Below are 26,730 nucleotides of genomic sequence, written 5' to 3'. Positions count from 1 at the left end.
GTGCCTGCTGTGGATACAGATACGTTGCACGCGTTTAGGTATCAAACGTTCTGAAATGATTTGATGTGATATATGAAACTCTTTGTTCTGTTAAATATGATTCCAAAACAAACAATGTATAATTGCGTGTAGCTCTGAACACTAAATCAATGGAATAGGAACTGCCGGTTGAGCGTTAAGACAAATGTGCTCTCGGTGTCGCTCGAATCGTAAGTATATCACAAAAATTAAAAATTACCAAAAATAATGAATCGACCATCAAAGATGCATTGATGTTTTTCTTAATGAGAAGTCAAGATTCTGATTTTCGGGGAAATACCTTGCAAATACTCTGTCTGTAATCCAAGTGTTTTGATGATATGCTTGCAAAATGTAAAAGGATAAGTGTCACAGGGTTTTTTAAAAATATTTCATATTTTGCTGCTAGAAAAATTAAAAAAGTATTTTAATGCATTTTATGCAAATAAGAAAAATAGTCCCCGTTCAAAGCTTATTTTTCACAACTAAAGTGGCCATTTTCATCTAATTTAAGGGAACATATGGAATAATAACAGAACATCACAACCTCAGTGCATGATCTTTGGGAAACAGAAGTCGCTTTCACTCACTGTTGACAGCCAAATGCAGAATATCATCGCATCATTCATGAAAATAATTGTTCTACCCAATAGATCATGCGATGAGGTCCGGCATTCTGTCACATTCACGTAGCTTCATAAACATTTAATATGAGACTCTTGTGTTGAAATCTCATGATAATATATCATAGTAAATGTTCACCCTAGGGTAAAATAATTTGAGTCAAATATCAACGATTTTGTGCAAATTTGGCTCTTGTATAAGGTGCCAGGCTAAGCACCTTTGCACTCAAGAACATTGCCAATGGTAAAAAGCCCGGTGTTGATGGCATAACTTGTGAATTTTATAAAAAATTCTGGTCTCTTCTGGGAAAGATTTTCACCAGGTATTTCAAAAGTCAATTTCCGATGGCCTTCTTCCAACGTCCTGTCGTAGAGCTATTATCACACTCCATCCTGAACAAGGTGATAACTCCCTTCTTAAGAACTGGAGACCTATCAGTTTGCTTTGCTCTGATTATAAAATTTCACTAAAGCTTTATCGCTCCGCTTGAAGCAAGTTTTGCAAGACATCATTCATATAGATCAAAGCTATACTGTTCCAGGCAGACAGATATTTGAAATTATTCATTTAATTAGGGATTGCATTCATTTTCATAATGACATGAATCTTCCTCTTGGTATTCTTTCTTTGGATCAGGAAAAAGCTTTTGATCGTGTCAGTCATCATTATCGTTTTCAAACTCTGCATGCGTTCGGATTTGGTGAAAATTTCATCAATTTTATTAAACTTCTGTAAACACAAACTGATAGTCTTGTTCGCGTTAATAGTTCCCTTACTGCTCCAGTTCAGTTTTCACGTGGTATAAGGCAATGTTGCTCATTATCTGGGTAGCTGTATGCAATTGTTATTGAACCTCTTTTACACAGAATAAGACAAGATGACAGTATTCAAAGTGTTATGATTCCAAATTCAGGTGATCGTAAATGTAAACTTTCAGCTTTTGCTGATGACGTTAATACTCTTACTACTTGTGATACTGATTTTTTGAGGTTTAAATATTGGTTTTCTGTCTATGAGCATGCGAGTAATGCAAAAATTAACTATCGTCAGTCCCAAGGTCTTTCAGTCGGCTCATGGCGTGGGCGTGCTGATCATCCGCTTGAAATGCTTGGAACAGTATTGGTCTAAAAGTCCTTGGTACTTATTTGGGTAACAGTAATGAGTATATTTCAAAAAAATGGAGTGAGTGTGTTACCGAGATTGACAATAAGTTATCTTGGTGGAATAGATATGCTCCTGCTATGTCATTCCAAGGCCGTGTTATCATTATTAATCAACTTGCTGCAACCAAACTCTTTCATCGTTTAATTTGCCTCTGTCCTCCTGCTTTATCATTGATGAAATTCAGCACAAATTTCTTGATTTCTTCTGGCAAGGAAAACATTGGTTGCCAAGTCGATCAGTTTTTGCTCCATTGAAGTTAGGAGGGCAAAATCTTATCGATCTCTCTTCACGTTTGAAAGCTTCCAGGTTAAATTTTCTTCAAAGATATCTGTATTTAGGTCTGGATCATCCTTCATTATTGGTCGCTGATTTTTATTTTGAAAGTGTTGTTAATCTCAATTACACTTCTCAAGTATTTACAGTGAATTTTCAGTCTGTACCAGAATTCCTGCTTATTTTTATCATGATCTTTTGAGAGTCTGGAAGTCATGTACTTTCCTGAGAAAAGGTGGACCCCTTTCAATCAAAGATATTTTCCATGAAGGACTTTTATTAACGATTGTGTTAGTTTTACAAATCCTCTTGATAGTACTCTTGTTAATTACTTTATCAGTGCTGGCATTACAAAAGTTGGAGATCTTTTTGACCCTTTCCAAAAAAATTTGGCGCTCCACAAGCCAGTTTAATAGCATTATTTCTATTCATTCGGATAGAATTTTAACAAATACTGTCAAGACGTTGGTTGATTCTATTCCCTGTGATTGGAAAAACAAAATCCAAAGTTATTTTGAAGAGGAAATTGATTTGGATGACGTTCATTCTTGTCATCGTCCATCGTATTCTTTCGAACTTTTTTGTAAAGGCACTGATGGCCATATTATTTTGAATTATCCTTTCTATAAATTTGAAAAGGGTAGCCTATATAAAGTCTTCATTTTGTCCAATTTTCATGAAAACAATAAACGTCAAGATACAGTTTGGAGAGATCTGCTTTCACTTTCTGAAAATATCAAACCTTTGTTCAATTCTTGTTATCTCAGTCCAATTCCAAAAACAGAAGGAGATTTCAATGGCGTCTTCTCTATGGTGCGTACGCAACTGGCTCGTTTATGTTCCATTCTTGGTATAGCTCATCCTCTGATTGCGTTTTCTGTAGTGCCAATATGACCTTTTACACAGATTTTTAGAATGCCCTCGTCTTTCTCCTTTGTTCATTCTCCTTCGTCAATTCTGTCACCGTTTTCTTGGCCAGGAATGCAAGATTTTATAATGGTGGTTGTTTTAGGCCCAAACTTTGATAAATCGTGCATGGACAAGATCACTTTGCGCTTTTAAATTTTCTTTTTACGACAGCTAAGATTGCAATTCATGTGACGAGACGAAATGCAATTAATGGTCATGATCCCTCAATCAGTACTATGCTTGTTTCTGTTTTTAAAAGGCGAGTTTGTTCTTGCATTTTAGAAGAATATAATTACTTCACGCTAAATTCAAACATAAGTGCTTTCAAAACATTTGCTGTATTAATGACATCAATGCTGCCGTAAACATTAATGGAATAATTACAATTGATTCAATTTGGTGTGAACACTTTTTTGTGAGCTTTCACCTGTAAGCACATTTTCCATTTTGCCAAAACTTAACTCGTCCTGGGCACCATACTCCTCACGGAATGAGAGGGGGTAGTCTGTTGAGAAAATTCTTGGTTGGCATGTCCCTTCTCATTGGCGGTTAGGCGGCTTTTTTCTGCAAGATGTAAGGTGTTCTTGTCCTAATTCTTTGCAATTTTCTGTTTCTATCGCTCTTTCTTGTTTCGGACGTTTGTTTTGCTTTCTCCTTTTCAGTGGAGATTTTTCATGCACCTCGCATCTTGCCTTCTGTCAATAACAAAATTGTGCTTTTTTCAGATTTAATTGGTTTCTTTCCCCATGTTGCAAGTGATATAGCTACCTGTTTGCCTTTTCACCAGTTCTCTCCGTCTCGCTCCAGCATCAGTGTCATAGCCATTTTGCATTTTTTGGCGATTTTTTATAGTCCAACTTTGCTCAGTAAATTCAGTAATTAACCATCATTTGCTATAACGCATTTGTCAAGATTTCATTTTTGCTTTTCGTCTCAAAATTTGAATTGATTTGATATGTACTTTTCTGTACAGGAGTTTAATTTTAGTAATAAACGTTCATTTGAAAAATCAAAATCAAATCTTCTTCTTCTTCTTCTTCTCTTTCCTCTTCTTCGTCCCTCTTCTTCGTCTTCCGTCATTTTTTTGCTGATGTAGATCTCCGAAACCGCGGCGCGCAGTGTTACCAAACTTGAAGGGCTTATTGCGACTAGTCAGTTCAAGTGCACCTGGCCCTTGAAAGTTCAGTGCGTCATGTGACCTGACTACCATTTTGTATTAAAACATTATATTCAAAAATCTTTTCCCAAAAATTTACAGGACATACTTCAAAGATGCTAAATACTAACTTTCGAGGACAATGACCTTGTCTTTTCCGAGAAGACGATTTTAAATGATTATATTTACATTCTTCCATAAGTAATTAATTATGCGAAATCAATATATCTCAGGAATTACAGGTGCTACAGTTTGGTTCCTGGCTCATAGGAGTCAGTATCGGACCAAAGATTTTTGACATTTTTGGATGACCTTGAATGATCGTTGGCCTACTTGTATGTATTATTGCTTGCATTCGAACACTGTTGCACCAAATGACTTGTAAATTGGCACAAGGGTAAATATTTATCCACTTTGTTACCATGCTGACTGGTCACATGACCCACTGGCCATCTTCAATTGAAACTTTTAAATCCATCTCATTTACCTGAAAACCGATCAATCAAAATTCTGTTCAGAGTATTTGTAGACCATAGGGCAAGGCTGAATGTCAAATTTTAAGGGCACAAGCTATGAAAATTTTGTGAAGAAGATTTTTTTAAAGTATTCTTTTTCAAATTTTTCAATGACCTTTGACATGCCCTATAACTCTGCAGCTAAGCTATTGCCATATCTCATTCTAGCATATACGAGTCCGAGAGGGCTGCTGTCAATAACACATTGTCAGGTATGGGACCAAATTGCACATCTTAATTTCGGGGTTGCGGTTGACCTTTGACCCTAATATCATAATGTACGTCATTAATTATGCACATATCTTATTATTGCCTTGCAAATAGAACAAGAGGTCTGATTTTTGGTATAGGAGGATATAAATGGCAGGAAAGTTTGTTGACAAAATTTCACATGACCAGCCACTTCCCAAACATCATTAATTATGCACATATCTAATTCCAGGCTTCCAAATAGAGTTAGAGGTCTGACTTTCGGTACACAGGGTTTTGAAAAGAGGCAAGTTATTTTGTCAAAATCTCAAGTGACCAGGATGACCTTTGATTTCGATTTCACAAATTGGCATATAAATGAGTAACAACAAGGTTTATTCGCTTTCTTTTTAGTTTGATAGGGACCTTTTGCTGTCATATCATTTATCTCTTTAATTATGCGCATACTTAATTCGAGGGAAGACAATTGAGCTAAAGATCTGATTTTTGGTGGACAGGCGTGATAATGGAAACAAGGTTTTCTGCCAAAATGTAATATGACAAGGATAACCTTTGACCTCTATGACGACGTTTGACTTCTTTGACACACTTAGATTGCTTGTTCCCGTCATTGCTGCTTTCAGCTTTATTTGTTAATAGATCGTTATGTCATACAGATCCATCATGTTTTGGCAGACAATATCGTTTATTCCATGTAGCCCCTATGAATAATGTATAGCCTTATAGGCCATGCCTAATAAATACAATGCACTAATTTGATTTTTTTTAAATTGATCTTACTTTCATACAGATTCATTAAGGAGTAAACATATTCTGTGTCAACTGACGTACATTATGTGTCATAGAGCCTCTCGATGTCTAAGTACTAGGCAAAGCTTTGTCCCTTAGGTGAATACTTCCAAATCTGTATTTGAAGGACATTGAAACTGGAACTTCATTATACATGTAAAGTGCAATAAATGTATCATACCGGTAAATAGATCTTATTTGGATACAGATCCATCAGAAAGAAATAAAGTATGTCTACTATCATATATTTGTGTCAAATGGCTCCGACAAATAAGGTATAGCCTTATAGGCCATGTCTCATTGGTAAACAGGTCCCAAAATTTATTAGTGAGCTAATGAAAATCCAAGTTCGTAGTTCATAAATATGAGAAAAATGTTTATGTAGATGGCACAAACTGGTTGCCATGGAAACAGTCATATACAAAACAGATGGAATATCAGAAACATTGAATACCGACATTGTGAGAGTTCAAGTTCCTTTTATCATGATTTTAAGACAGTGGCAGTTTTGGCAGACAATATCGTTGCCATGGTAAAATTGTCCTACAAAATGGATGGTACTTAATGGGAAAATACCCCAAAGTGTAAGTTTCATGAAAATCGGAACAATTTTTTTTCTCTCATTATCTCCATATAATAGTCTTGATAATAATAATTATTATTGCTGTCCATGTCTGGAACAGTCTTCCAGAGACTGTAAATAAACTCTCTTGGTCTTTATCTCCTGGTCTCTTTTGAGCAGTGTAAAGCTAGATACTGTAGTAAAGGAGTTCAGTTTCGGGTAGCTTTCGTAATGAATGGACACATTGTGGTATTGTTAATAGAGAAATAGGGTTTTCCGACCATAATTCAAAACTTTATATTTAAGGTTAAATGACTTAAGCGGCTCTGATTATACAAATATGTTAAAACGTGTAAAGAATATCTTTAAACAAATTCAAGGGTTAATCATTTTCAAATCTTTTTGATGAAGAGATATGATCGTCTCAAACCTGGAAAATTATCTTTTTTTTCTAACATACACGACAGTTGAAAAAAACATTCCGAATATTAATATTACAACAAAAAAATTACTGAGTTGCTTACCCTCAATACTTGCCAGAATATTTGCTGCATAGATCTATAATTATCCAACTGTCAGCTCTCTCTCTCTCTCTCTCTCTCTCTCTCTCTCTCTCTCTCTCTCCGACTTTAGTTAAATGGTTATAATAGTGATGACAAAAAGGACAAAGGTTCGTAAAAATGTTTTAGGCTCACAATTTAGCGCTGCCTTTACATTTCTTGATACGATCTCTCGCAGTTTTCTTTCGATGGGCTATGCAAACGAAAACGCTTTTTTTGATTTTGACCTCATCAGGATTCATGTTCAATAATGTTTCAATGAAGACGGGTTCGATTGATTGTTTTTATCGAGCTTCATAAATCAGGACTTACCACTTTCTGTGAGTCAAAATGAAATCCCCTTACCTTTTACCAACACATCATAAGTCTGAAATCACGCACTGCAACATCCGGTCGTGTAGGGGTTAAAGACTAATACACATGCCGTAAAATCCTGATAAACAAATAATGAGAAAAAAATAAGGAGGCGAACCGTGCACCTGTACTTTAGATCACAGGCTACAGGCCGGGGATATTAAACACCGAAGGGCAGTTACTTATTTTTATTAATGACGATGGAAACTAAGTAATCCTGCCGTCACTATTTTAATCTACCTTCAACTGAATGTGTTTAAAAGGCCAGTTAGGAACACGATTAGGGATGCTCATTTGATAATTTGCAACACTTTATATACAGTGCGCAAGACAAATCTGTGCAATCATCAAAATTGGTCATTTGAAAACTAACAAAGAGAACTTGTAGAGGTACATGTGTGTAAGAGACCCTAATTTGAAGGACAAATGCAATCTCATGGTTAATGACTGGCTTAACGTAAAGTGCGACGAATTCGGACGCGCACACGCTTTGGAACGTTTCTGCGCAGATTCAACTCCAGCCTTCCGCAAATGGGGTTATTTGTAGCGCATGTATTTAAATCACCTGTCATTGTTGAAATTGCGCTTTTACCAAAATTTTCGACCCAGTCTCTTAGAAATACATGTGACCTGTAACTTTGTCATATTTTGACCCCCTAGGAAGCTGGTTTTTATTCAATATGAGCGAAAAATTAACATTTCTCTCCCATTTACATGGCGCATATTACCCATTCACCTGGAGATACTGTAAAAAAGTAGCATGGTGACACCCTTTTATTAAAAGTGTAAACTAAATGGTATTATGTCAGGATTTTATTTGCCAAGTTTGGCAGAATGACACCATTCAAAGCGACAGGAAGAAAGTTCGAAAATTATGTAGTGATGTAATTTCGATATCGTCATTTTGTAATCGATACTTATGTCAAAATTTCCTTACAAACATCATGAAAACGATACATTCGATAGATATGGATCTTAAGTCTGGTATTTATTAAAATTAACTCATTTGCTAACCGTTTATAATTGCTTTCTTTAGTTTAAGTGAATTATATCATTTTATTTATTTCTAACGACGCCATTTTAACGTCTGTTTCCATGGAAACGAGCGTGGTGACCCCCATTTTTTATTTCATTTTTGCACTTGCACAACTTCCGAGAATATTTGTGCAAAGATTCAAGAAAATGACACCACAACCTAATTTTGACTTCCTTTGTTGTACTTCACCTTAACCCAGCTTGAAGTGGACGACAATTCTAATAATGTCTGGTGATCTGTTGCCGAATTGTAGTTGATTTTATGAAATGTCAACTGTGTATATGGTGACTTGTGATCATAATATTTTGTACCACATGTGCTTGGCCAAATAGTTTGCTAGTTTTTTTTGCAGTTTACTAATAATGAGACGAAACTTCCTTACAATAGTTTCTCAAATCCTCTATCGTAGTCCATTCAGCTCATAGTAGCTAGTGCGCCGAAACTTGATGTGGTAGTGGGTCTACATATTCGGATATGAACCCCATATTGGCAACAAAACTAATACATAATTATTCAGGATTTGCCAATAAGGTGTATTTTGTCAGACACTAATAGCTATAAGTAATTTTTCTGAAAGTTTTACGTCAAACGAAAATGTGGCTCTGTGGTTTTTGTACATTGAGGAGCACATTTAAATCAGACAAAAAATAATTCCGATGCAGTACTCTCGTCATATTTCCCAAAACCATCTATAGATACTTCTTGAGAAAGGCATTGCAAACGAAAACGTTTTCTGACAAGCGATTTGTGGAGAGATATGAAATACTTTGTGTCGTTCACAATGTCATTTATTTTTAGCTGTTGATTTGTCACAAAATATTTATGGATTTGCTTTTTGTCACAAGTACACAGATTATAATACTACAGAGCAAGGGTAGAGACTCAGAGAAATAACACCTTAAAAATACTGAAATGCTTTCAAAATCTACTGTGAATGATTTTTCTATTCTTTCAACCATAAGCATTAATTTTCCATGAATGGAAATATTACCTTTCAATGGGGATAGACTATTTCCTGATGCTTGTTTCAAATGAACACAAGCAATGTTTATTGTCTTGATATAATATCATTATTTTATAAGGGGATCATGGTTGATATATGCTTTAAAATGGCACAAATTGACCTTCGACTGTAATTAAAGAAAGCTGTTAAAGTTTGTTGTAAAATGTAGAGGGTGAATAGCTATATAATGCTGTAAAAGTACATTTTCCTTGACAGATGGCCAAGAACCGTCACTCTCTGACTCAAGAACTATAACTTATCAAAGCCAGAAAGTAAAATATTCGATATGTCAATATTAACTTGCCAAAGCCAGAATGTGAAATATTCGATATCAATATTAATTTAATCTCCTCTCAAATCCTATAGGATAAAATTCCGAATCGAGTACTATATCTATTGAATTGAATTGAGAAACATCACAATTGAAATCAAGAACAAAACCTCTTCAGACTTTATATTTCGATTCTAGAAAGATCACTTCTTGAATAAAGAACATTAGACCTCCAAATTAAGAGGCTTCACTCTATCCAATTAGGACGTAATCTATTTCGCTATCAACAAGCATCACGATTTGAATAAAGAACAGTAACTTTTTTGAATTTAAAATCATATATCTTTGTATCGAGACTTAAAATTCAGAATAGATGATCAGGAAAAGTAAATGGAAGTTTGTAATAGTCACCATTGATTAGAAGGAGCAACATGCGCAATAGTTAATCGTTTTAGATGCGACAAAGAGAATGACTTATTAGTTTTATAAATACAATTTTCAGTTGGCTGATTTACTAAAAACTAACAAGACAATTGTTTTGCATTTCTTTTCCTCACATAATTCGCCATTTGCTTTGTGTCTGTCATAAGTTGATCACAATATTGTGAATGCCTAATATTTTCACAATGATTAACTACATCCTGTTTTAAATTTTTGAACTTTCGCAAGTCCGCTTGGAAGTCACCATGGTAGTTTTCTATTTTAGACCAAAATGAAGAATTAAAATAGTCATATAGCCTTACATCGAAGCGTGCTAATTGGCTGATTTGTCTTGTCATTTCGGGAGTGATTGGAGGTTGTTTTGTCTTGTGTACTTTCATAGGGTAGTACAAAATGTCCTCAAAGTCCCAACACATTAATTGCTTCAGTAGTATTAGTGATTCATCGTAGTACTCCATGAGCAAAACCAAGTCAAGTTCATTATCAAGTAGTTCCAAATGTCTGTTCATGGTTTGTGTGTCCTCTCCGTATGAAATTCCAAACCGATTACAATACCCATTAAAATGTGGTCTGACAGTGTGGCCTTTGTCATGCCCTGCATATAGTTCCTTTAAGTACATTTGAAATGGATTTGACGTATTGGGGTATGCTTTGTCTTTTCCACCAAAGTAAAAATGCGATTTCCAATGTGTAACAGGAGACCTGAGAATAGTAAAGTGCTTTGCATTTTCGATCACCATATCCATTGCTTGACGATTATATGTAACATGACTGGCCATAAAGTTGTATTTGGAAAAGTTATGACAATTGTATTCTTTCAGAATAAGATTGCCATTATCATCAGTGTCTATAAATGCGGTATTATTGGGATCCAACGCTGCTAACAAGTTGTTCTTCAGTCCATATCGATACAGCATGCTCGAAAGTGTGCTGCCTCCTGTCTTGGCTGTTTTTATGAACACGAAATTATGTTGCGGCCGACAAATGTCTCCTGAACGCGTCATTGCTATTTGAATGTAATGGTTTCCATCGCCACTGGTATTTTCCGAAGATGAAGCATTTTCATCTATGCCATTGGATGACAAAGATCCCCTGTAGTTGCAGCAGGAAAGAAAAGAGAAAAGAACAATTATCATATAATTATTATTCGAATTCCGTCATTCATAATGACAGAAATTTATATGTGAATTAATTTTACAGTAGGAAAAAGCCTTGAAAAAGTGAATTTAAATTTATTAATTTGTTCGAGTTGTGTTCTCAAGATATTTTTAATTTTCATCTGCTTCATCTGCAGTATTACAAGTCTGTAAGGTATACGGGAATATCTGTTCTTACTGCGCGCAGCATATATGTCAGGTATTTGAATCACATAATATCTGCTGACGTTTTTTGATGCCACGTACTATTAGTAGACTTAGTTTCAACATTTCGCTAAAGACTTCCCTTGGTTATAAATACACGATTACATGAAAGGACGCTCATTATACAAAGAGACGCCGTACGAGTAGCTTGAACTGAAAGCTCAAGAGATTGCGGCGTTTTGCGTGTTTTTATGAAAAATTACGAAATGGGAGTGCTCTACAGCTGGGTAAATCCCTTATCAACTATAATGACTCCATAATTTTCAAACCGATGAATTTTCGGGACAATTTTAGTGAGTAATTGTGCCTGGCCAGTGAGAACGTCGACCCAGGCGACGCCGATGGGTATTTGAATATCACTGTCAATCAAACCTTGTGCAAAGTAAGACTCGAGTCAGCTAGATGTGTACCTAACATATAATGTCGATTAGAATTCGCATAATCTGCTAACGGCGACTAAAAAAAGGTGCCGGATACAAATCACAATTGTCAGGAAAATAAAACGAGTCAATCTTCATATAAATGTTGTATCTAGATAAATCAGCAACCACCAAATACCTTTGGACGATATAAATATTGTGCTGTCTATCCTTCGTCTGGAGACGATGCCTTTCTAAAATTACAGCCAGGAAGCAGGATATATGTCAAGATTTCCAGTGTCGAAACACGTGCGCGATAGTTTCTTCACAGTTCTCAAACTTTTGTACCTACCCGTCACATTTCTGGGGATAAAAACATGATCAGACTACATTCAAATCGATAACATCTTGTTAACCGTGATGAATAAAATGTATTATCGGGTAATCTCTTTTTAGAAAGTTTTGTGGTTCTGAAAAGGACCGTTTGGTTTGGTTTGGTTTTGTGGCTTCTACCCTACACCAAACGATGGCGCACTTGTACGGTACGCCGGGCAAATTTGAATGTAACGATTGGACGAGAGAATTCACGCAAAAAGACATAGCAATTTTCTTCTTGTGACGACTACGTCATCGACCTGCATCAGATGCTGTTTTGGGGCCAAATATTGCTCATCACGCCAAGCGTGTGTTCGGTCCAGGATGTCCAAATACTTCCGACAGAGTCGGAGTCGTACAGACGCATTGTCATTGCCGAACTAATGATGGTAAACTCAGAATGACAAATCAATGTTCAATACCCCCGCACAGAGGTGTGAAGCGGTACGGTATCTGTGTATAAGTTTCCCATGGAGTGTGGTTTGTACCTTCATGAGTCTCTTCATAAACCAAATGTGTATTTGACTTCCTTTGTTTTGTTCCGTCGTCACTTCTAGCGCACTACGTATCCATGTGTGCACATGCCATCATATCAATAACCGACGCGATGCAGTTCCGATCTGCATATCCGGTCAAAGTTCACTATGTCTGAGAAATTTACGAGATTTGCATCTGATTTTTGTACTTTTTTGTTCCAATCCAAATGAAGTCTCGCAACTTAAATATAACCGCCGGCATCTTTGGCACATAAGTTTTACGTTGGCTGCTTGAGTACGTCGGGATTACGGTACAAGCTTCAGAAACATTCCTTTTATCTTATTTCGACATCGATGTTTTGCAATTTAATAAAAAAAAACTTCAAAGACTTTGAGACATTCGATCGATGCAGATCATTTTTTTGCTCACTAATATATTGACTTGTAGTGGTAATTTTGTTGGTCGCTGACAATGTCCGCATCCGGCGCCAAGCGACACACTGCTGCAATCGGTGAAATCTGTTTTCACCACGTACGGTTAAACACTCCATGCCAAAATGTACGTATTCCGACGCACCCATGGACCTTCAACGTGAATAGTTTATGTTTGTAAATCTACTAATATGGCAGCATTTCACGGAAAACAATGTAAAAGATACTATGTTAACACGGTGGAGCATCCGCTAATGCGCGAACCTGGGATTGAGAAAAGCGGCTTTAAAAAGCAAGGTTACTTACAGAGGTTGCCAGTTTTGAAAATTCAGTGGCACTGAAGAACTTGTGTAGTACCCAATTCCAAAGAGAGAAATCAGGCTAATGATCAGGAAATTGAAGTGGCAATAGGGCGTCTTATTGCAAACTGTGACTGTAACAGAAAATATCATAAGAAATAAAAATTCTAAGTGTAATCAATCGTTAGCCATAGCATTTTATGTTGATTTCCTAACAAGAATGGGTTCATCTATGATAGGCTTACATATATAGTCTAATGATTTTCAAGTAGCAGTACCTATCTATATAGCAAAATGAGAAATACTGATACATTTGAGATTACAGATTTTCAGTATGGCTAGGTATATACTCGGATACTTAATAATATACATCAAAAAAGATAATGTATGGTGCAGACGTTTGTCGTATAAATTGATCTAGAGTGAACAACATCCCAAAGACGTATGATACAGGAAAGAAAACGGGCGTTATCGTCTCTGTCAGGGTTGAGATGTCTTCGTTGGTGATCTCTGAAACTACGTCTATTTTTTGTCGAGATTTACCGTATATAAAGGAAATTTTAGCAAAATCAAACCCAAATTATTTATCTTCAATGCCAATCTCTTTATCGACAACACATATTGGTCAGACAGCACGTCATTTGAATGATTGGCAATAGCTGCAATTATTGAAAATCACATACCTGCCATTTCCCTATAAGCTAAGTAAAAAATTAAAGTCATGTAGGTGGGTCTTTCGGAGAGCTATGTACCTGCAATGCACTTTGTGCCAAATGGCATTTGTTTTTACGATATAATGTCAATTCAGTTGATGACACTGAAAATAGTTTCTTTTATCATACATGCTGTGCCTGTATTGCCATTCTTCTATTGTTCAGACGGTACTGATATGAGCCCATATTTTAACTAGTGAAAATACGAATTATATTTTCACCGTAACCGAACTACTTACAGCGACGCGCACGCGTGACCTTCGCTGTACATGCTGTATGCATGACCTCCGTTGGTATGTACATATAAAACAGCTGAGCGAATTAGACAAATGACAATCCGAAACGTCATGGATTATGATTATGGTCAAAATTCTGTTGTTTGCTGTCACTTCATGGGCATTGCACTTAGGCTCAAGTACAGTTGTACCAAAAACATACAAACAAACGTATTGAAAATTTGTATAATTTGCCGACACCTGTCAATTCACGGCCGGTCCCGTGGCGGTGCACGGTGCAGTGTTTTCGTGTCGTCTACTACGGCGCGCCAATGTTTCAAAAATATTTATCGATTCAGTGCAAAAATAAACTGTCTTTCTCTATTGAAATAAAAATTCGGTGTCATTAGGAAGGAAATAAATAAGAAAAGTATAATTAAAAATCCAAAGACAGAAATGTCATTTAATACTTCATTTTAACTTGAGAATATTCTTTAAAGCGTAACTAGGAAATAAACAATTTTAACGATTTGAAAAAGTCATACATCTATACTAACCGACATACATACACGTATAATAGTTCGCGTAAAAGGAGCAATGAGTGCTGATTTTACAAAACAAAAAAAAAGGAAAATATGTTATACAGTGGTATGTCCACAAAAATCACAAGAAAATCACTAAAAACCACTACTACCACTCGGAAAAAAATATTAAAAAAAATCAAAATGTGAACCACATACAGAAAATCATTATAAAAGAATCAGACAAAAAAACCCATGCATACATAAAATTATTTATGTACTTAAGAAAATCAAAAAGCAGTACGTCTCATAAAAAACGCATTATAGATAATCAAAAATATAATATGAATCACCAGCCGCTTTGACAGTAAAGAGAGAAAATCAGAGAAAAAATTCGGCAGTGATGGCTCCAGACAAAAGTGGACATCATCTACCAAAAAAATAAAAAAAAAAGAAATAAAAATAAAAAAATAAAAAATGCCATGAACACAACAAATACAAAAAAACGCGTGGGCCTGTGGAAAGATAAAACAAATGAGCACTCGCCACAGCAAAAAAAAAAAAAAAAAAAAAAAAAAAAAGGAAAAAAAAGAAAAAACGAGCACTCGCCACAGAAAAAAAACCAAAACGCGCGAAATTACAATTAATTTATTCAAAAAACTCATGGTTCACGTTTCCTTCGATCGATGAATCCCCAACAGCTGGGAATCCGATCACCACATACTACAATGTTTGACGAAATATTAATTGAGCATTTCAGTGATAACTTTGACATCTTGAAACCTAGCTCTGTTTGGCTGGGCCCTGCCAAGCAGAGCTACTTGAAACCGTACTTGATGAAGTGAAGTGGGCAATATCACCTACAGAACGTCCAGGTTAACAGTGAATAGTTCCAGAGAGTCAAGTTAACTTAGCCAATTTCAGGCAGTCCACAGGTCAGATTACGAGCGAGACTTACAACCCATGAACCTTTATAGCAACACTGCAAACATATGGATGCCTTAGGCGCGGTACGACAGGGGGCCCACTGCAGCTATGCAGGCCTTCCTCCGAGCCGCTCTGTCATCGCCGTTACATGATTTCAACACAGTTACGTGTGGTTCGATACATCGCGTAAAATGCCATGATAATAAACCACCTCGTTGTTTGGTATAATTCCTCGTCTATCCTCAAAGATCACCCAAATCATGATAAAATGAATAATTTTTAAGAAATCTGCCGCGTGTAGAGAGAATGTCCATCGTTTTCCATGGTCGCGACATGACAAGCGACGAAATGCAACCGCGATCCCCCAGGATCAGCACCCAAGCCTTACGAGTATGGCGAGAGTGTCCGGCCTTCGCAACGCCAGACACTCCCACTATACTCGCAGGGCTCGACCGGCACATACAAGACATGTCGATCCCCATTGTTGAAAGCTTTATATTCACACAGTCCAATATATGGAGCTACGGTATTTGTGCAGTAGCCTATATACATAGCTCTAGGTGGCAGGGCTGTGAGTAGCCCTGCGTACAGGTCTGTGTGTTCCCGGCGTTATACGGCCTCCACCACAGTAGTGGAGGCCGTATAACGCCGGGAACACACAGACCTGTACGCAGGACTAGGCAGTGCGCTACCGGCGTTATACGGCCATAACGCCGGTAACTCACAGCCCTGCCACCTAGAGCTACAGTATACCATAGACCCGTTTTCTCGAGGGTCTATGAGTATACAGAGAAATAGCGGCTGGTTGATCAGTGTTTGTTAAGTCGGGGTCGGGCGCGTTCGCGTTCTGCATGCACAAGTGAAAACGTTGCCTCGAATCTGAACGGAGTGTTTAGCCCGAGTATTTTTGCCTTTGCCACACTCCGTTTAGAGGCTAAACCCGCGGGTTACGTGTGGTTCGATGCATAGCGGCCGCTGCGTGGTATGCAATTTTACTATGCATACCCACACGGCGACCGCTATGTATCGAACCACACGTAACCGTGGGCCAGTGGCTAGCCATCGCTTTGTTGGGGTAGGACTCCATGTTTTGGGCCTAGACTGTCTATGGTTTGGGAGAGGCGGCCCTACACTGTACAGCAAGGGGATCGCTGGTTGCCGGCGTGTACTGTACTAGCGACGGGACCGCCTGCCGCTGGCTTACCACCTTGAGTGTATATTGAGGCACGCCATGAGCGAGGGGGCCGCTGGCAGCCGACGAACCACCACGAGTGTTTTGTCCACTATAACTGTTTAATATACAATGGGATGCGCGGTAACTTGGACGTCCTTGAGATGATATTGAAGACTAGAAGCTGAGAGTTATCGCTGAAATACACAAACTATCTTGTCCAACATACGAGTGTGATGATCTCAAACCCTCTGGCATTAAACTATAACAATCATGACGTTGACAATTTATCAACACGTGTCTTTTATATGTTGGGCTTTTTCTGCGGGATATCTCACCCTGTTTTCTTTTCTCGAACGGGCCTCTTTTTTTCTACTGAGTTTTTTTTTTTTTTTTGGTAACCTCGTTTTGGTTTTTTTTTTTCCAAGCTGACCTCGTTTTGGTTTCTTTTCAGCATCAACGCCGGCGCGATCTCGGTCGACTTTTCAATTGTGATTCTCTTTCTAGACCTGATGGTGGTTCGTTGCTGAAGATTACACCATGGATGTATGATTATATCGGTTGACAGAGCATCATGATAGAATCGCTTTACGACAAGTTTCCTGTTGATGAGCTTAAAGTATCTGGGCGGTGAATTACATCGTTTACAGTCGTAAATGAGCCACGAAAATCCAACCGCACTGAAAATACTCGCGACAGACAAGGTTGAAGGTGCACATGATATTTCCGATTTGTACCTGTCAGTACACAGGTCATGATCGTGTCTGGTGGCACCGATGCGGTGCGCGGGTTTCAGAGACAATGTACCATTTAGGGAAAGTCAAACTTTCGCTTAGGTTGTTAAAGGAAGTTTAGTTCTATTTAGGCAAGCTAGGAACGAAAATATACGAGCAGACGACGGAAATACCTTTGAAATGTTTTATTCATACAGCAACAAAATCACGAACGAGTTACGACACTACAGCTTACAGTGTACTCACTTCATGTTTTCACTAATCCGCTTACTGAGATGGTAAATTCGGCATATTTGACGTCTGGGAACATGTACAATTCTTCGAGATAAACTGACTGGTACGGATATTATATCAACTGTATGTGCATTCATAGATGTCGCAGAGCTACTTGCTCTCTGTGCTCTCAGCTGTTCATACTCGATAGAGTTTGAGCGTGGCGCGAGTATTTTGACCCGATTTTGGCGGCCTCATAACTTTCTAGCAGGGATGACGTTATGTATCAAAACACGAAAACACACCCATTTTACAAACTCCCGCCTATGTTTTACATCCACCAACATTTTAAACTTAAAATAAATCTTCTTCAAATTGTGAAAACCTGTGTCGACATCGTAATATCTAAATCGTTTGCTTTAAAGTGCCCCATAAACCCTCCTTTGAAGTGGAATGGCCCAATAGCGGAATAATATCAAGAAGTGATACGGTTGTCATCACTCCTTAGCAACCAACTTTTTATAAGTACAGCCTGGAGGAAGCAAGGTCGATTTCAAGTCGATTTCGTCGCTAATTTCGGAGCGTCTGTAGGAAAACAGTCATAACCAAAGCATGCATGTATGATAAAGGGGTTATTACACGAAGTTAGGGCGATACCGCATCGTATTCGAGTGATGTGTCCGTATTTTGACGAGTTGCGCAGCAACGAGTCAAAATACGGACACATAATTCGAATACGACGCGGTATCGCCCAAACTTCGTGTAATAACTCCTAAATATTTAGCACAATACTGTCTGAACAAATGCAGCATATGTCTATATTTATCTCACTATGAGGGGTCTCTCTCTCTCTCTCTCTCTCTCTCTCTCTCTCTCTCTCTCTTTCCGTCTTTAGTTAAATGGTTGTAATAACGATGATAAGAAGGACAACAGTTCTTAAAAATGTTTTAACCTACATTCCAGCGCTGCCCTTAGATTTCTCGATACTATCTCGTGCAGTTTTCTTTCGATGGCAAATGCAAACGAAAATGCTTTGTTTGACCTCAGGGTTCACGTTCAATAATTATGTTGCAATAAAGTCGGGTTCGGTTGATTGGTTTTATCGAGCTTCATAAATCTGGACTTACCACTTTTTGTGAGTCAAAATGAAATCCGCTTACCTTTTATCATGAAATTATAGTATATTAAATCACACACTGGAACATCCGGTCTTATGTTGGTTAAAGACTAATGCACATGCCTAAAAATCGCGATAAACAAATAATGAGAAAAAATAAAGAAGGCGAACTGTTCACCTGTGCTTTACATCGCAGACTACAGGTCAGGCGATATAAAACATCGAAGGGCAGTTACTTATTTTAAATGAATGACAGTGGTAACTTAGTAATCCTGCCTATTTTAATCCACGTTTAACTGAATGTGTTTAAAAGGCCAGTTAGGAACACGATCAAGGACGCTCAGTCGATAATTTGCAACACTTTATATACAGTGCGCAAGACAAATCTGTGCAATCATCAAAATTGGTCATTTGAAAACTAACAAAGAGAACTTGCAGAGGTACATGTGTGTAAGTGACCCTTATGTGAAGGACACATGTATTTTCATGGAGAACGACTGGCTTAACCCAGCTTGAAGTGCACGATAATTCTGATAATTTCTGGTGATCTATTGCCGAGTTGCCGAGTTGTAGTTGATTTTATGAAGTGTCAACCGTGTAAATGGTGACTTGTGATCATAATATTTGTACCCCATGTGCTTGTCTAAATAGTTTGCTAGTTTGTTTTTTTCGTTTTTTCTTTTATTTCACTAATAATTAGACGAAACTAACTTAAAATGGTTTCTCAAATCCTCTACCGTAGTCCATTCAGTCCATTATGACATAGTAGCTATTGCGTCGAAACTTGATGTGGTGGTGGGTCTAGATATTCGAATATGAACCGTATACTGGCAACAAAACTAAAACACAATTACTAAGGATTTGCAAATTAGATGTATTTTGTCAGACATAATAGCTATAAGTAATTTTTCTGAAATTTCTACGTCAAACCAAAATATGGCTCTGTGGTTTGTTTGTATTGAGGAGCACATCGAAATTAGACATAAAATAATTCCGATGCAGTACTTTCGTCATATTTCCCCGAATCATCCATAGACACTTCTTGAGAAAGGCATTGCAAACGAAAACATTTTCTGACAAACGATTAGGTAAGAGATCTGAAATACTTTGTGTCGTTAACAATATCATTTATTCAGTTGTAGATCTATCACAAAACCTTTATGGATTTGCTTCTTTTCTCAGGTACACAAATGATAATAATACCGAACAAGGGTAGTGACTCAGAGAAATAACACCCTTAAAAATACTGAAATGCTTTCAAAAGCTACTGTGAATGATTTTTATACTCTCAAGTATAAGCATTAATTTTCCATAAATGGAAATAAATTATCTTTAAATGAATATAGACTATTCTCTGATGTTTTCTTCAATTCACAACAAGCACGTTTATTATCTTGGTATATTATTATTTAACAAGGGGATCATGGTTGATATCTGCTTTAAAGGGGAAGTTCACCAAGGATGATTTTACATATGTGCTAGCTTTGTGGTTATTTACCTTGGGAAAGCTATTTACACCGTTTAAAACTTGCGCCATCTTTTGCAAAAACCGAGAAAAATAGTACAGGAAGTTGCCCATGTAATTTGAATCATGGGAAAAAGTGCCAAGCTTGGAGCTTGCATCATGTGATATGGAAGGGGCCATCTTTGGACGGGTATGGCCTCCACATTGTCCACTCATAGTAACACAGTAGTAAACAGCAACACAAAACCTGACAGTGGACAGTTTATTATAAGTGATTCATCGTTTATGCCTAGATACTCAGTATAAACAAAAGTTATTTTTTTTAATTTTATTTATAATATTCATCCACAGCGGACACGATACGTGTACCGACATAGGATAGGATGACTGAAACAGGTGCGAACCACCTATACAAAGCCAGTCACCCTAATGAAATGAAATATGTACAAATGAAAAAAGCAAACAACAATAACAAACAGGAGATAAAAAATGAAGAAAGTCTAAAACAATCAAATAAAATCTACATAGGTCTACACCTGCTACACAGACAACGAGAAATCCACGTACAAGTGTTGTCTGGATCAAAACAGTTATAAAATTTATCCCAATACCATTTCGTCAATGTTACTCTAAATGTACAAAGTGAAGCAGTGGTTCTAATTGTCGCCGGTAAATTGTTCCAGAGAATGACAATTCTATTAAAGAGAAGGTGTTGGAAAGTGACAGTTTTACAATGGTTTCTATCCAGTGCATTTGTATCAGCACTAGAACGTGTATTAATTTTAGATGAGTGAGTTTTGACATACTTATGAACATTTAAAGAGTATTTCCCAGTAGTGCATTTATAAAGAAAATCAGATCAAGAATCTCCCTGCGAAATGACAACGGTAAAAGGTTTACAGCTACTAATCTTTGTTTATAATCAATGTCAGTGGGTAATTAAGAATATACCTTGTTGCTGCTCTTTGGATTTTTTCAATTTTTACTAAGTTGCGCTTAGACTGGGCTGCCCAAACGACACTTCCGTACTCCAGATGACTACGCATTAGTGAACAGTAAAGAGCTTTAAGTGTTTTAGAGTCACATTTGTAGCCACAAGTGCGCTTGATCATGCCAAGCAATCTATGAGATTTCATGCAAATACGATCAATGTGAGTATTCCAATTCAAGTCGAAAGTGAGATCAACACCTAAATCACAGTATTTTTTTAACTGATGCTAAGTCATTACCATTCATGATATAATCAAAATTCAGAAAATTTTTACATCGTGTAAAGTGGAGGACATTGCACTTTCCTGTATTAAAAGTCATACCCCATTTGACACTCCAGCTATAAAGAGAATGAATATCTCTCTGTAAAGCTTCACAACCTTGTGAATTTTTATCACACGAAAACACTTGGAGTCATCAGCAAAGAGAGCTAAGGTAGTCTTAGGAGATACACAGACGGGCATATCATTGACATATAATAAAAATAAAAAAGGACCCAAAATGGATCCCTGGAGAACTTCTGAAGGAACAGGCAACCAATCTGAGCATTCACCTTCAACTACCGCTCTCTGTCTTCGATGTGACAAATAATTAGAGAACCAATTATGCAGCATACCATTAAAACCAAAAGAATGCAACTTATTTAATAATTTGTCATGAGGTACTTTGTCAAATGCCTTAGAGAAGTCCAGATAAAGCATATCCACCTGTCCTCCTTTATCTAAGACTTCTCCGATGTCATGAACAATTTGTACAAGTTGGGTACTACATGACTTCCCCTTGCAGAAACCATGTTGTAAACTATATATCTTTTCAGATAAGATTGGATAAACTCTATTGAATAAACACCTTTCCATCACTTTGCTGGCTGAGCTCAACAAAGAAACAGGTCTATAATAACAGACGTCTTCCCTCAGACCTTTTTTATACACAGGAATAACATTAGCATGTTTCCACTGTGATGGTAGCTTTCCCGCATTCAATGACATGTTAAAAAGGTCACACAGAGAAGGGGATAACTCCCTGGCACATTCCCGAAGAAGACGGGGAGATAACTTGTCATTGCCCACAGCCTTATTGGGATCTGAATTTTTAAGAACATTGTAAACTTCATCAACTGTAAAAACAATATCACCCAAGGCAGGATTTAAAATGGGCATCGCTATAAAAATTAAAATTAAATTCACTATCAGTACACGTACTATCATGATTAAAAGTTGAATAAAAAATCATTAAAAAGTTGAGCTTTGTCAAAAGCCGTTGACATATCTTTGCCGTTACCTTTTAAAATACTAGGCAAACTATGTGATTTAGTCTTAGCACTATAAAAGCCCCAAAATCGCTTAGGATTTTTATGCATATCACTTGCTAAGTTGTCAAGAAAACTATCATACTTCGATGAGATAAGATTTTTTACTTGTTCTTGTTTCTTAGCTTGCGGTATTTCGCCCAATGAACACCTTAGTTAGACAGGATTGCTTTTCCGGGCAAGCTCTTTAGATTTGGATAAGTGTACTACTTCTCCATCAATCCAGGGTGGAGTTGCAATTTTACGGATTTTCACTTTAGGTATGTACTCATCGACAGTTATAAAAACCAAATCCAGCCACCGTTGCCACGAGGAATCAATGTCGTTCTCTAAAAGTGCTGACTTCAGGGGCACATAAGACAAGTGCTGCCTGAGGCCCTCAAAGTCAGCTTTCTTATAATTATAAACATCTCTAGGTACTTTGTGTTTTCTGTCAGGTTTACAGTTAATATGGAACTCAACAATACAGTAATCAGAGTCAAAAAATATCATTATATGTAATAACATCACTAGAAGCTTCTGGAAAATTAGTTAAAACAAGATCAAGTGTATTACCACTTGAAAAAGTAGGATTGTGGTTTAACTGCTACATACGCACAGCTTGGTTTCAGCGTGGCTGAGTTGACAATGCCTTACCCATAGTCCCTTCCATGTCACATGATGCAAGCTCCAAGCTTGGAGCTTTTTCCCATGATTCAAATAATATGGGCAACTTCCTGTACTATTTGTATTGGTTTTTGTAAAAAAATTGTGCAGGTTATAAATGGCGAAAATAGCTTTTCCGGGGTAAGTGACGATAAAGCTATCACATATGTAAAAATCATCCTTGGTGAACTTCCCCTTTAAAACGACACAAATTGACATTCGACTGCAATAAAAGAAAGCATACATTTTCCTTTACTGGTGGCCAAGAACCGTCACTCTCTCAGTCAAAAATATTACCCGTCAAAGCCAAAATGTAAAATATTCGATATCTATATTAATCTCCTCTCAAAACCTGTAGGGTAACTTTCCGAATCGAGAAATGTGGCTTTTGAATTGAGGAACATCACAATTGAAATCAAGAACAAAAACTCTTCAGATAAAGATCACTTTTTGAATAAAGAACATTAAACTTCCAAATCAAGAGGTTTCACCCTTTAGCCAATAGACCCTTTTCATAAGTCTAGCGCCCTCCTGTAGCCACTGTGAATTTGATGTCAAAGTGAGGCCACTTGGGAAAAGCCTCTAGCCCCTGCCCAGGGTTTCCCCTAGTGGCCTCGCTTTGACTTCAAATTCACAAAGGCCACAAGAGAGCGCTAGACTTATGAAAAGGGCCAATCAAGAAGTGTCCCCTTTCGCTATCAACAAGCATCACGATTTGAATAAAGAACAGTAACTTTTTTGAATTTAAAATCATATATCTTTGTATCGAGACTTAAAATTCAGAATAGATGATCAGGAAAAGTAAATGGAAGTTTGTAATAGTCACCATTGATTAGAAGGAGCAACAGGCGCAATAGTTATATCATTTTAGATGCGACAAAGAGAATGACTTAATAGTTCTATAAATACAATTTTCAGTTGGCTGATTAACTAAGAACTAACAAGACAATTGTTTTGCATTTCTTTTCCTCACAGAATTCGCCATTTGCTTTGTGTCTGTCATAAGTTGATCACAATATTGTGAATGCCTAATATTTTCACAATGATAAACTACATCCTGTTTTAAATTTTTGAACTTTTGCAAGTCTGCTTGAAAGTCACCATGGTAGTTTTCTATTTTAGACCAAAATGAGGAATTAAAATAGTCATATAGCCTTACATCAAAGCGTGCTAATTGGCTTATTTGTCTTGTCATTTCGGGAGTGATTGGAGGTTGTTTTACCTTGTGTACTTTCATAGGGTAGTACAAAATGTCCTGAAAGTCCCAACACATTAGTTGCTTTAGCAGTATAAGTGATTCATCGTAGTACTCCGTGAGTAAAACCAAGTCAAGTTCATTATCAAGTCGCTCCAAATGTCTGTTCATGGTTCGCGTTTCATCTTCGTTTGGTATTCCAAACCGATTACAATATCCATTCCAAACTGGTGTAACAGTATTGCCATCGTACTGCCTTGCATATATTTTGTTTATGTACGTTTGAAATGGATTTGACGTTTTTGGGTATGCTTTGTCTTTTCCACCAAAGTAGAATGACGATTTCCAACGTGTAAACGGAGACCTGAGAATAGTAAAGTACTTAGCGTTTTCGATCACCGCATCCATTGCCTGACGATTATACATCACATGACTGGCCATAAAGTTGTACTTAGAAAAGTTACGACAATCGTATTCTTTCAGAATAAGATTGCCATTATCATCATAGTCTATAAATGATGTATTATTGGGATTCAACGCTGCTACTAAGTTGTTCTTCAGTCCATATCGATATAACATGCTCGAAAGTGTGCTGCCTCCTGTCTTGGCTGTTTTTATAAACACGAAGTTATGTTCTGGCCGACAAATGTCTCCTGATCGTACTTTTGCCATTTCATCAGAATGGTTTCTATCGAATCCGATATTTCCCGACGATGAAACATTTTCACCTTTAATTTGAAATGACAAAGATCCTCTGTTCTTACAGCAGGAAATAAAAGAGAGAAGAATAATTATCATATAATTATCATTTTTGAGATAATAAATGAATTTTCTGTAATTTATGAACACTTACATGTGTACGGTGGGAAGAAATGTTTTCATCCAAATTAGGTCAGTCATATTGAGATAAATCCGAAGTGAATCAAATGTATAATAATAAACAGCCTTTGAAAAGTGAATTTGTTCCCATTGTATCCTCCAGAAGGTTTTTAATTTTTATATGCTTCATATGCAGAACTAAAAGCCTATATATCATGAAATAAACCCTTACTGAGTTCAATGTATATGTCGGTTACTTGAACCATATAGAGCGATCAGCTTCAGCTGACGCCTGGGGTACCACATGCGCTTAGTTTCAGCTATTCGCTTAAGAATCAAGGTTACTCACAGAGGTTGCCAGTTTAGAAACTTCAGCGGCACTGAAGAACTGGTGTAGTACCCAATTCCAAGGAGAGAAACCAGGCTAATGATCAGGAAATTCAGGCGACATTTGGGCTTCTTATTGCAAACTATAACTGTAACGAAACATATGATAAGAAGTAAAAATACGTTAATCAGTTTCGTCAGGCATAGCATTTTATGTTAATATCCTTACAAGACAAGGATGGGTTCATCTATGATAGCCTTACTTTTGTGGTCTAGTGATTTGGAGGTAGAAATACTGATAAAAATGAGAAATACTGATGGCTAGATCATGTAGAGATATACTCTGAAAATTAATATCTTTTCAAAAAAGATAATGTAAGGAGCAGACTTTTCTCGTATAAATTGATCTAGAGTGAACAACATCCTAAAGAGGTATGGTAAAAGGAAGGAAACGGGCGTTAACTTCTCTGTCACGGTTGAAAGCTATTGTTTGTGATCTCTCAAACTGTGTCCGGTCTGCTGGCAAAACATGCATGCAGATAGCTGTCCATCTACATGTTGTTTGGAGCTCTGGGTTTAATATTTTGCCATCATCGACACAAACTCAATATATTTAGATAAACCACCATGTTGATCTATATGTTACTATATTTAGCGCCAAAGGTCCCCGTTAAACATAAATGCAAGCACTCAGAGAATCGACTAAAACAAATATTACCCATACCGTTTGTCTACATACACAGTACATATAAGACGTTTTAGCAAAATCAAGCCCGAATTATTTATCGTCAATCTCTTTATCGAAAACGCGTACTGGTCAGACAACACGTCAATTGACTGATTAGTAGAAGCTGGAATCATTGAAAATTGCATACCTGCCATTTCCAGGTGAGCTTTGTAAAAAATTTCCAATCATGTAAGTGGGTTTTTCTCAGCGCTGTTTACCTGCAGATGTACTTTGAGCTACACGACACCTGTTTTTACGATATGTCAATTCAGTTGATGACAGTAAATGGTTTCTTATATTTAAATATTTGACACAACATTGCCGGAACATCTGCAGCAAGTATCTATATTTATCTCACTACGAGGTCAATCACTCTCTCTCTCTCTCTCTCTCTCTCTCTCTCTCTCTCTCTCTCTCTCTCTCTCTCTCTCTCCCCCCCCACCGAGAAGAATGCC

General features: G+C 37.1%; 1 protein-coding gene across 1 annotated transcript; it reads right to left on the bottom strand.

Moving 5' to 3' along the window:
* Positions 1–9,175: 9,175 nt before the first annotated feature.
* Positions 9,176–13,434, bottom strand: LOC139142284 (galactosylceramide sulfotransferase-like). Its single transcript, XM_070712169.1, has 2 exons — positions 13,195–13,434; positions 9,176–10,977 (listed from the first exon to the last, which is right to left on the bottom strand). Exons 1-2 carry the CDS (start codon positions 13,338–13,340, stop codon positions 9,966–9,968), a joined length of 1,158 nt encoding a protein of 385 aa, XP_070568270.1. The 5' UTR covers positions 13,341–13,434; the 3' UTR covers positions 9,176–9,965.
* Positions 13,435–26,730: the final 13,296 nt, after the last annotated feature.

The sequence above is a fragment of the Ptychodera flava genome, chromosome 10, assembly GCF_041260155.1.
Source record: "Ptychodera flava strain L36383 chromosome 10, AS_Pfla_20210202, whole genome shotgun sequence".
Classification (NCBI taxonomy): Eukaryota; Metazoa; Hemichordata; class Enteropneusta; family Ptychoderidae; genus Ptychodera; species Ptychodera flava.
This window is presented reverse-complemented; position numbering and strand designations above follow the sequence as displayed.